The 13,216-nt window shown below is 34.3% G+C and overlaps 1 protein-coding gene across 1 annotated transcript; it reads left to right on the top strand.

The window, feature by feature from the left end:
• Positions 1-7,714: 7,714 nt before the first annotated feature.
• Positions 7,715-12,766, top strand: LOC131934964 (prostamide/prostaglandin F synthase). Its single transcript, XM_059291238.1, has 6 exons — positions 7,715-7,884; positions 8,424-8,628; positions 9,621-9,672; positions 11,104-11,167; positions 11,385-11,460; positions 11,817-12,766. Exons 4-6 carry the CDS (start codon positions 11,120-11,122, stop codon positions 11,972-11,974), a joined length of 282 nt encoding a protein of 93 aa, XP_059147221.1. The 5' UTR covers positions 7,715-7,884; positions 8,424-8,628; positions 9,621-9,672; positions 11,104-11,119; the 3' UTR covers positions 11,975-12,766.
• Positions 12,767-13,216: the final 450 nt, after the last annotated feature.

The raw sequence follows: 13,216 nt of genomic DNA, 5'->3' as shown, positions 1-13,216 counted from the left end.
AAATAAATTTTAATCAAAGCTTAATTCAGCTACAAATTAGGAAAGAGCAAGCAAGATTTTAAAATGACAATAAAAAGCATTTATCGTGGATTGAAAATACTTTTTACACAAGTTAAACATAAATTGTTAATTAGAATTTAATTGAAAAGAATTATAGAGCTTTTAAGTTTCGTTTCACATCTGACAATTACATTGGGAAACTAAATTAAAATAAATCCTTGGTCCGTGGGTTTTCCAAATGTATGTTTTCTTTTCGTGACAAGTTGTACCTAATAATAAAAATCCTCATTTATCAATTAGCTAACTCAAAGGCTTGATTTAGTTTAAAGTAGCATAAATTATATGGTTATACTTTAATTAACATACCAAAAATCATACTTAAAAAAATAAACGTAGAAGAAAAAGAAAAAAAAAGTCACAATTATATTTTAAATATAAGCTTACATAATTTTAGATGTATAATGACATTTCGTAAAATTTAAAAATTGAATTACACCTCGTAACATTTGAAACCGCTAATTAAACGTAGTTGCACATCTATTTTTAGCATGAAAACCCACAATCTCTTTCCTTGTTAGCAAAGCCAAAAAAAAAGGTGGCTCAGAAATTAGCAATTGAGCTAGGAAAATTGTTTCGTTTTTTTCTTTCTCCCTTTCCTACTCATTTTTAATCATTTCATGAAATTCCCAAAAGTTTGCGTGTTGGAAGATTGGACAAAAATAGTCTTCAGATATTTTTAACGTAATTATACTTGGCGAACTACCTGCAAAAACACGCCATCTTCTCCATAATGGAAGGCTTTGTAGTTAAGAAAGGCTTAGCGCACATTTTTAGTACACACGCGTTCTGAGTACATTGCTTCGTACATCAGTCGCATGTTGTCTATATAACACAATTATTTTTAAAGCTTACACGAAATATATATATATATATATATATATATATATATATATATATATATATATATATATATATATATATATATATATATCTATATATATATCTATATATATAATTATTATTATTATTATTATTATTATTATATATATATTTATTCATTTATTTATTTATTTATATGTATGTATGTATGTATGTATATATATGCGGACATATAGGCAATTGCAGAAAATCATATTTGTAACTTACGCATACGCAATCTATATACACACGTACAATTTTTAAATACACGATCAATTGAACTTTTACATGTATATACACATACACATGCACGTACACGTACACGTACACGTACACATACACATACACATACACGAACACGTACACGCACACGTACACGCACACGTACACGTACACGTACACTTACACGTACACGTACATGTACACGTACACGTACGCACATGGGTCATCCATAAATGACGTCACGCTTTTTTGACGACTTTTACCTCACCCCCTCCCCTCCGTCACACATCGTCACAAAAAGCCACTCCCACCCCTAAAATGACGTCACACCTCGTTCTACAACCCTCCCTCAAAATTGCAGTTGAATTTTTCTTAAAACATCGATATTTTTCCAAAATCTTGTCTGAACTCTTTCAGTATAGAGTATTTTAATCAATTCCTATTACAATTTATTAAACCAGTTTTGTAAAACGCGAAATAATGTTTTAAATTTGTTTTTAACATTGCTTTTTTACTTTCTCGTATACACGAAGTATAGAGAAAGTCTTGTGATCGTGCCACCTCACTGATACGGAAAAACATAATTTTGCAATCTTGTCTGTATGTCTGTCTGTGTGTCCGTGTGTAAACACGATAACTTGAGTACCATTAAAGCTAGGTTGATGAAATTTAATATATAAGTATTTTATCAAAATCGTAGATCCGTATCAACTTTTGAGCGATTTCCGATAACCGGAAGTGGTACTTTTCCTACTTTGAATTTTTCAAAAGCCTATAACTTGAGTACTATTTCAGATAGATAAATGAAATTTCACATGTAAATAAAAGATTTACTTCTCTACCTTCTGTTAAATTTTGAGTAATTTCCGTTCACCGGAAGTAGTAATTTACGCTACTTCCGATTTCTCCAAAAACTAATGTAAATTTTTAAAGTACTAATAATATTGCGCACTATTATGCACTTTTTTATTTAGCGTTCACTCGGTGTGCAATTCTTTTGTCTACGAGATTTTATTCTATTTTTAAAACTTTAAGTATTTAAAATGGATTAAAAATCATGTTTATAGCCCGAGTTCCCATCCCCTGTTATTTTATATAAAAATATTCGAGAAAGTTTAGGGGAGATCACTCCCGGTTTATTAGATAATGCAAAAGTGTGACGTCGAAACAATCTGAACCCCCCCCCCCCCCCCCATATACCCCTCATCACACACCGTCACAAAATTACTGACCCTCTCACTTCGAGTGTGACGTCATTTATGGACGACCCCAAACCTGAGAACCAAACTCATCATCTCAGTACCACAAAACCGCATTCATATCTCTTTATTTTTACGAATGAGGTCTATCTGTTTACCATTGTGGTCTATCTGTTTACAAATGTTGTCTATCTGTTAACGATCTTCGCCTTAGCACCACGCGCATTGACCCCAGCCTAAATTGACTTTCCGGGTCAACCCGGTTATCTAAATATAGAAAAAAGTGACCTCAGCCCAATCAAGATTAGCACTTCATTAAATCACGTGCCGTTCCCTGACAATCTGATTGACCTAATGTATTTTTTACCACTGTGATGGTCTCAATCCCTCCGGCTGATATTTTCTGGGCTATTTTTAGTGCAGAGCTAACAGATGATGAGTCCATTATTTCCGTTCTTACTTTTTAAGACAAACTCTGTTTGACCTAAACACACTAATTTGTTTAAAGAAAATGTTTTTGGGTTTTTTCGCAACTCTTTTTACTTCCTCGTATATATATATATATATATATATATATATATATATATATATATATATATATATATATATATATATATATATATATATATATATATATATATATATATATATATATATATATATATATATATATATATATATATATTATAGAGGAAGTATTATGATCGTGCACTAACAATTAAAGAAATTTTGACAGTTTTTGTCGTTTTTACACCCCCTTATGGAATATCAATAATGTATTGTAAACGTACAGAAAATCTAAATCGAGATTTAAACTAATATGTTGACGCTCTATAAGCATAACCTTCTTAGTTTTTGCAATCCTGTTCATGTTTCTGTCTGTCTGTCTGTGTCTCTCTCTATCTCTCTCTATGTACGCGGGTGTACGTGTCTGTGTGTATGTGTATGTGTGTTTGTGGGAGGGGGGTGTAGGTGCGTGTGCGCGTGCGCGTGCCTATGTTTGCGTGTGTGTATGTGTGCGTGTAGACACGATAAATTCAGTAACATTTCCGTTACCTTGTTGAAATTTCATACATTGGCATCTTATCAAATTTGTACTTTTTTATCAACTTCCGAATTATGTGAGGTAACCAGAAGAGTTACTTCCGGTTTCCGGTTTCTCATAGGCCAATAAAATGAGAACCAGTTAGGTGGATGAAAAGTTACGTATAAAGATAAAATAGTACGTGAACGATTTCCGGTAACCGGAACTGATAGTGTGCGCTATTTCTGTGTGAAGAAGATCTTATACTTGGATCACTTTAAATTTTTTAGTAACCTCCAACATTGATGTTAAAAATATCGATAATTTGAGTCGAAATTGTATACATAGTTATATAATCTTATTTACTAGTTGCTGTCAAATGTTGACTGATTCCATCATCTACTGTCATATCTCAGCCTTAATGTCGTCACCCACCCTCACATTTCTAAACTATAAAGTCAACTCTAACATATAGATCCTAGTCCTTAAGTACATCTGACGCTACACCATATCCTAGGTATACTACTGTCAACTCTCTGTTTATCAAAAAAGAACACCTCCCTTCCTCATTTCTTCACTGTCACGTGTACTCATCCTTCGATTGTCACAACTTACCTCATCTACCCACAATACCTTACAGCAGGGGTTCCCAACCTTTTTTTACTCTAGAGCACATTCTAAATTATCGGTAGGGTGGCGGGCACCACCTATTTTAAATCGACAAACTCCTTCCATAACTTGTCATTTTCACATAATTTATTTTCTTATTTTCTTATTCTCTTATAGTCATAATGTATTAATAAATAATAAACAAAAATGTTTCAAATAATAAAATTATTTGGCTTTTTTTTTCAAATTGCATACACCTAGAGAAATGTATTTACAAAACGTAAAGAAAGTAAACAAAACACATAAATACAAAGAAAACATTTAATTAAAAAATATAATAAAGTCAAAGTGATCTTTGGCATTGCATTTCATTGGCCAGAGCTTCATAATTAGGAGCGTATTAAAAATTAAAACTGTAACAAATGAATAAAAATAAATCATATTGTAAAATAATGTTTATGAAAAAAATTCTGTCTCCGTCGAGTCGTGAGAGGCGGGCACATACGAATCGTTCAGCGGGCGCTATGGCGCCCGCTGGCACAGGGTTGGGAACCCCTGCCTTACATAATCACAAACTTTAACACGTGTATTTAGCATTCAATAAACGCATCTTACATGATCTACCCACAATACCTTTATTATTCACAAACTCTATCACGTGTATTTAGCCTTTGATTGTCACATCTTACCTCATCTGCCTACAATACCTTACATAATCACAAACTTTAACACGTGTATTTAGCATTCAATAAACGCATCTTACTTGATCTACCAACAATACTTTACATAACTACAAAATAATCCCATATGAAACAAATCAATTCGTTCCCATCTACCTTTGAACTCACGCCTAGATAAATTAATGGAAACTTTATTTGAAAATATTCTAATTAACCACGTGACTCCCTGGCGTTCTGATTGGCTGAAATCAAGACGTAAATAATCTAATTACCAAAAAAACCCTGCTTAATTTTGTAATCGACGTAAAAAGCTTTTTTAATTAATGAAAGCTCTCCTTTAATCAATCTGGGAACTCCGTATGTCGTAACGAGTTGGATTAAAACAACTGTAATTTTTCTGTATTCATTTTCGCGACAAATTGTTTAAAATGGAGCTAATGTATTTTAATTTACAAGATGTGACGAATAACTAGTTGCTTCCCTTGGCAAAATTTTGTTGCTTTTGTTTTCTGTTTCGTTATGCAGTAAATGAAGAAATTGCCATGCTTTGGGTTTAATACGTTTTATTTGTTATGCGGGTGATATAGAAATCAGGGTTATTAAGGCTAGGAGGTAGAGTTAAAGAAATTAAAACAGAAAAATTTTACAAGTTTTGTATTGGGTCTCTATAAATCATCTTATTAATCTAGGTATTTAACAAATTAGGATGTTACATGATTATGTTATTGAATTAATCTAGGTATTCAACAAATTAGGATGTTACATGATTATGTTATTGAATTAATCTAGGTAATTAACAAATTAGGATGTTACATGATTATGTTATTGAATTCATCTTGGTAATAATGACCCTGTTATGTAGCTAATCTAGGTAAATTCACACATTAATTATTATAATACCACGTACTATGATGAAATAAACATAGAAAAATATAAGCCTTTGTGTTTCACTTCCCTATCCCCAACAACAACCAAACACACATCCCCTAACAACTGCCACCTCTTTACCACCACCCCACCACCAATTGGCTTAGGCTGAGAACCCCCCCCCCTCTCAAACGACAGGTGTCTTACGATAAGCAACAGATACCGGGTAGGTGACATCTCAACCGTTAGATTTGTGATGTCGTAAAATTGCTTTTGCTTTTGGCAAAGGGGCTTACACGAGCTCACCTAAAGAGAGATGTAGCTGCGACCCTTGTATGTGTGTGTTTCTGTGAGTGCGCGTGTGTGTATATGTGTGTGCGTGCGTGAGTGTGTGTGTGAGTTTGTGTGTATATGTGTGTGTATGTGTGAGTGTGTTCGTGCGTGTGCGTGTGCATGTGTCTGTGTCTGTGTCTGTGTCCGTGTACGTGTACGTGTACGTGTACGTGTACGTGTACGTGTACGTGTACGTGTACGTGTACGTGTACGTGTGCGTGTACGTGTACGTGTACGTGTGCGTGTACGTGTGCGTGTACGTGTACGTGTACGTGTACGTGTACGTGTGCGTGTACGTGTGCGTGTACGTGTGCGTGTACGTGTACGTGTACGTGTACGTGTACGTGTACGTGTACGTGTACGTGTATGTGTATGTGTATGTGTGTGTATGTTTATGTGTATGTGAGTGTGTGTGTGTCTATGTCTGTGTATGTGTATGTGTATGTGTAAACAAAAAATTGAACCCCCCTCCTTTGAACTAAAACTCGCCACCACGCAGTTATATTCAACAGGAATCTTCTCAACTTAAAAGATACACTAATAATATGAGCACTCTCCTAATGTTTACCAACGTGTTTTTTTTCGGCAGGTTTCCGAATGTTTGGGATAAACGTCACCAGCGTGTGGAGACAAACATTCCCATTAAGCTCTAGAATATTCTAGCAAGTGTATCGGTTGCATGGATAAAGGGGGAGAACTCTATCGTTGTAACTTGTGTACAGGTCAACGCTGTTGATCCTTCCATAAGGGCCACTCGTAAAATTTGCATCATGTTTATATACGGATCTTATAGTGGATAACATGGGTCTAGGACATTACCCCCCCCCCCTCTTCTGGGAATTACGCACCTGACTTTACCCCCTCCCTCCCAACCCTCCTGTCAATTACCACCACCGACATCCTGAATAAACCTAACCCTAACCCCAACAGCAATCATAATACCAACTTTAAACCTACATCTAACAATAAACTAACCCTAACCATAGCTCTAACTGGGAGGGAATCATTTTGACAGGTGTGGTAATTAACAGGGAGGGGATGGGGTAGTGACTGGGTGGGGGATAACATAGTTTACCGTAACAAGCAGAGTTTCTTTCAGGCATCTCTTGAGTGAGCACTTACCACTGTCCATCACACAGCCTGTTGAGGGAAGTTTTTCTTCCAGACTTTTTTCTCCGGGGGGGGGATGCACTTATAGCCTGGTTTGATGCAAATTAAAAAATTATAGTCACTTCAGTTAACTATCTAAACATATTTTAACCCTGTCTGCTTAAAGTTACCAGAATATTTGGAGGGAGAAGCGGAGTTCGAGTTCAATACTCAACCACAGACATTCCTAGCCCCTTCCCATACCATTTAAAAACACAGTAAATTATGGTACAAACGATGCAGGGGAAGTAACAAGGAAATACTCGACTTCAATTAAGATGGAGCAGTTACTATCCGTTACTTGGTTTTTTTTATCACTTCCACTACTGAGGTGAGATCTGGAGTTAATTAAATAGCTCTACCGTATAATTCATAAACTTTTAGGTAGGTCTGAGTATGTTACGCAAAAAGAAAACAAAATTTAGAATTTGTTTCTGCGGTTCATTTGTATGAAGACTGAATTACTGTTTTGAATACAAGCCAATATCTTTTGTAACTTTTGTATGTTATAAAATTGGCTATACACAAATTGGAAATATTGGATGTTAAGCTGTATTATGGAAATATATTATATTTATTTGATGAAAATAAAATTAGAGTAAATTATGTAGACTATGAAAGTTTTTTTTTTTTCTTAATCCATTTGGCCTAAAGCAAATCGCTATTTTTACTTTCATCACGTGATGCTGTTTTATAATAGCCAAGGGCGTTCACTGCTGTAGATTTTATAGTTGGACTTTGAGCTTAGTTTACATAACATTCTGTCGGGTAAACACATTTGTTTACTGCACTAGCTTCCAAAACGTTGCGAACAGTTATTAAGCATACAATGGAGCCGTCTAAGATTGCGAAAAGTCTTGTTAAAAGTGTCTCAACTGGTGAGGTACGTAGAATTATTGGACGATATTTGTATTGTAATGTATGTAGTAAATATTAGTATGTAATCATTGTAATGTACTGATGTAGGCCTAATGAATCTATTTACTATTTTTTAATCTAAATTTGGGGGAATGTTTACAACTTTACACTTTACACTACACAGACTACAGTCACTCAACTTTACAGTCAGTGTCCGATAATAATAGTCTATTATTAATAGAATCTTCTTTAAAAGAGGGGTGTTAGGTTACTGGTAGTTAACTAAATACGTGACACGGCTGGCTAATTTCAATGCTAACCCTGTCCCTAACCCCAACCGTAGTCCACATGCTAACCCTAATAGTAATTAGTAATTTCTAACCATAACATTAGTCGAGATTACAATACTACTACTACTATTTTACTACTAACAACCCAATATATTATATAAATATAAATTATAACAATACACCTATTTTATGGAAGTCTATTATTGGACATCAGTATCTACAATCATCCTTAAATTTTTTCGCCAATGCCCTCACTCTAAGATCTTTTTTACAGATGGTGGCTCTAGAAACCTTCTGGAAAGACTCACCGGTTGTTCTGACCTTTCTGCGACGATTTGGCTGACAGTTGTGTAGGCTGGGAGCTCAGCAGATTAGCCAGTTGAAGCCTCGGCTTGATGCCAGTAATGTTAAATTAATTGGCGTTGGCCTTGAGGAACTGGGTGTGGAAGAATTTGTGAAAGGGGAATATTTTAAAGGAGGTAAAAACATGACAAACATTTTATTGCTTAAGGGGTTATCCATAATCAACGTCATACTCCTAGGAAGGAAGAGATGTTCAGATTTCTGTGGCGCTGTTTCATGAGGGAAGGTTCAGAAAGTGTGATGTTATGTTAAATGTTATGTTAAAAACTAAATTAATTTTATTCATTAATTTCACAATTACTTTTTTTTATAAATTGTCATAAAAATTGATCTAAATACTCAATGTTGAAGCAGTTTAGTAAACTTTTTATTCAGAAATCTCAGTTAAAGTCAACAGATGTGACATCATTTAAGACGAGAGGCTGTGTGTGACAATTGAGGGAGTGGGATGTAAAGATTGTTTTAATTAATATGTTGTTTCTGGAGTAAAATAAAATTTCCCTTTCAAACCTGACGGTCTATGGGGCAAGTGAAGTAGAGTTCACTTGTTTCTGTGACCTCGGCATATAAAGAGACTCAGGGACGGTCTACTGACTTGAACCCGAATTCGAACTCGAGACTTACGGGTTAGCAGTCCAGCTCTGTAACGCTAGACCACTCCATCCCATTGTTTATGGATTATAAGCACTTAAATCCATAATGGTTTTTATCACAGTTTAAATAAATCCTCACAGAAATCTCGCCTGCAAATAAGACAGTTTTAGGCTTCCAGAGACTAGATTTTATTTTATAAACAGTTGTATGTATTTGGTAATTCTAGTATTTTTATTGTTACAGAACATCATGAGTAATTATAGGTGTTAAACTTTGATTGAGTGCTTGTGGGGGGGGGGGGGGGGGTAGAACATTTGTGATGGTGTGACATAGTTAAGGGGTAAAGAAAAAGTGATTCAAGCATGTTTTCATATATAATTTAAATATTGGAGTGATAGTTGTGACATCATTGGAGAGGTGTGTGTGTTTGGTGGGGGGCTAGCTTTAGTTATTTTTCTATATTCTTTACAACAATCTGACCTGACTTCATGTTTTTTTTTGTTTACTGTTTCAGATTTGTATATTGACCTTAAAAAAGAATGTTACAAGACTCTAGGATTCAGGAGGTCAGTTTTCTAACTTTAGTTTACCCTCGTAGTATAACCATTGGCCGTAGGCAAAAAAAGTTTCACGAAGATATAACTACTTTACTTTAAAGCAGATTATCCATCCGGCATTTACCCCGAGCTCTACCCAGAGACATTGCGAGGTGGGGGGTGCGGACCGCACCAGGTGACACCATTTAGGGGGTGACACCAAGACAAAAATATTGCAAGATATATAGAATAAATGTTTTTTTTTTTCCAGTTGAATGAATGGTTAATTCGAGTTCAAAATTATTTCAAGCACATAATGACAATCCCGACAAGGAGGGAGGGGGGTGACACAGTGATGAGAAATCAAAGCTACATCCAGCTTTAACAACCGACTATATATTGTTAGTATTATCAGTATTAAATATAAATACTTTGAATCTTTTACCTAGGAGGGTGGGGGGTGATACCAACTGCAAAAGGGGGGGTGACACCAGACTTAGTGACGCCACTGGTTCTACATATGAACCAAAGAATGGTTAGCGTGACCTGGATTATACTCAGCAACCTACGCTTTCTTTCTTTTCTTATCACCTTTGTCATCATGACCTCACTGTCACTGCTGCATTATGTATTTATAGGAATCAGGATTGATCCAGCTTTGTATTCTGTATTTTGTATTCAATCCTATTCTAATCCCAGATATTTTAAAATGTAGTTTTTACGTAACTGCAACTTAATACATTTTTTTTTTAATTTTATGTTATCATGTATACATTTTACAAACTAAATGCAGCTGATTTAAAATTAAATCCTTAGCCTATTATACTTTATTTTATACAGTTATAACATACTTTAAGCTTTAACATACATAAGCGTTAACATACCATCCTACTCATTGCTAATAGCATAGCAATCTGCTTAACAAAAATATCGCCCATTATAAAGTTTAGTAGGGGTCGGCGTGGTCGAGTCTGTAAAGCTCATGGTTGCTAAACCGAAAAGTCTCGAGTTCAAACCCTCGGACAGATGAGGCTCGTTAGCTGGGGACAGCCACTTTTAAGGAGAGACAACTCCAGAATTAAACAACTGCTGCCTTGTAGTTTGTTCTTGGTTGGACAAAGGCTATGGAAGCAAATCCAAAAAGAAAAGCAGGCTGAAATCGGAGTCAATGGCCTCAATGCTGCATAACCAGTTGACACGTAATCCTTAATTGTGATGGAAGCATGGTCTAGTCGGCAAAAGCTCATGGTTGATAAATTCGAATAAAGTCTCGAGTTCAAACCTCTGGCAGATAAGGCTCGATCCCTCCCAACACTAAAAATTAAGAACAAAGGAGAAGAAGATAAAGTTTAGTTTGTTTTTTTAATATTGCCTGCTGAACACTTCCATATTTTAGCCATAATAACTCAAAATATTTAAAATCTGAAAGTCTTATATGAGCAATTTTTTTTCTATTGGCAGATTGAATGTTTTTACCATGATTCCAGCCCTTGCAGGCAAAAAAACAAGAGATTCCATATCAGAGGTATTGTGACAGATTTGTAAAATAATTATCATAAAATTACAGTCAGTGGTAAATAGTCACACAGCACATTAAAATACTGACACTGCGGTACCTCATTACCTGGATTAAAGATAGCCTTCACTGTGTTTCTGCTACCAGTACTACCAGCTTTTGAATTGCTAACTCAGGGAGGTATCTGTTGCATCTAATAAAAATAAATTGTGATTTCCTTCCTCAGAGTCGTAAAGAAAAAGTGGAGGGAAACTTTGCTGGGGATGGGTGGCAAAATGGTGGCACACTGGTCATTAATACTGGTGAGTTAAAAATAAATGTGTAGTTTTGTTAACCAAGGAAATGTTATTTTATGTTATCTAATAAGTGCAGCTTTATTTATCTCATATGCCTCAGTAAGGATAACTCATAAAATATCACCATTTAATTTCTTTACATTTTCTTGTATCACTGTTTTATTTGTTTAGAATTTCTGTTATCATTATTTAATTTCTTTTGTTTTTCTTTTATCATTGTTTCATTTCTTTTGATTTTCTTTTATCATTGTTTCATTTCTTTTGAATTTCTTTTATCATTGTTTCATTTCTTTTGAATTTCTTATAAACAATATAAAAAACAATATAAAAACAATATAAAAAACACAACTTGTATTTCTAAGATGGTAAAGCTCTTCTGGCCTTCAAGCAAGAGTCACCAGGGGATCATGTGGACCCCAACGAAGTTCTAAAGGCTCTGGGTATTGCAGGATCTGTTGAGGTTAAACCTCACACTGTTGAATGTGGGGAGGAGGCATGTGCCCTGCCCAAGAAAAAGTAAACGAGTCTCGTTGTGACAAGGTCAATCTAAATCTCATTCAGTCATTTTATAGCTGTTATTTATCTTTATGAAATGTCAGTATTCTATAGCCATTGCATCACTTTTTAAAATTACCTGGTGTTCAGAGTGATAAGTTATTTTGTTTAGCTTGTAGAAAAAAAAATGTTTGTTTATTCAGTGATTAGTAATTTTTTTTAGCTTGTAGAAAAAAAATGTTACCTTAGTAGTTATAAACTGAAATGTTTCCTTCCAAATTGATATCACAATCACTGAAGGTCATAACCACCGAAACTTAAACAGATAATTTAAGAATTTCTTTTGAAAAAAAATTGATTTATGATTCTTAAGAATGATTTCATGATTTTATACTGATCTCAATCAGAACTATCTCAGAAAATTTTATTTGTCCCTTACAAATGTGATTCCACAATCTCCGTATCATTTTCTATATATTTTTTATATGCTCAATGATTTTTCAATTACATTTTGTAATTTCTCCTGTCAAAAAAATGTATTTAAAAAATTTTTTTCTTGTATTTTTATACCTACATCTTGAACTTTATCCTGCATAGTTTGGAAGTTTTGGATAGTTAGTTTAAATGATGATGATCTTAAAAATCTTCATGATGAAGGTCATCAGATAGACTAAACTCTACACTTACCTGTAAAGTTTAGTAATTGACTTTCCATTTAACTTCCCTGGCTACAGTAAAGTTTCTGATGTAGACTTTCAATGTATTTTTTTTACTTTATACTTGACAGTGATTGCAATATTAAAAGTTGTTTAATACATGATGTTTTGTTTTTAATTATTTACATAATTCTTGTAAAATCGTGTTATTTTAGATTTCAGAGTTTGTAAATTTAATATAGTGAAAGATGGGTGTTGCTTGTAATACTGGCAGAGGGTAGATCTATTTTTATCAATACAATGGTGCTAGTCATAATTCAAATTATAGCACCCATTCATATACTTGATATTCATGACAACCTTTCAATTAGCCATGTCACTAATTAAGTCATATCACCCATTTTTTAATTAAGTCACATTACTCATTTATTTTTCAAATCATAACATTCCTTCACACAACAATAATCCTAAACGTAACAACTCTGGCAGTCTGACACTTGATGAGATGATGTAAAGACCAAGCCAGCATTTATTGAAAAGGCACCATTGTAGCCAAATATCCAGTACCATTTTTGATGGACTGGTCATAACTCACTGATAAACAAAGTGTC

The sequence above is a fragment of the Physella acuta genome, unplaced genomic scaffold, assembly GCF_028476545.2.
Source record: "Physella acuta isolate Inbredline_101_S28 unplaced genomic scaffold, ASM2847654v3 ptg000124l, whole genome shotgun sequence".
Lineage (NCBI taxonomy): Eukaryota > Metazoa > Mollusca > Gastropoda > Physidae > Physella > Physella acuta.
The sequence above is the reverse complement of the archived record's forward strand: the minus strand, read 5'-3'. Positions and strand labels throughout refer to the sequence as shown.

Coding starts and splice junctions, on each gene's coding strand:
- LOC131934964 (XM_059291238.1), top strand. CDS start 11,120: ATGATTCCAGCCCTTGCAGGCAAAAAAACAAGAGATTCCATATCAGAG. Junction 11,168..11,384: donor CAAGAGATTCCATATCAGAG/GTATTGTGACAG, acceptor TTCCTTCCTCAG/AGTCGTAAAGAAAAAGTGGA. Junction 11,461..11,816: donor CACACTGGTCATTAATACTG/GTGAGTTAAAAA, acceptor TGTATTTCTAAG/ATGGTAAAGCTCTTCTGGCC.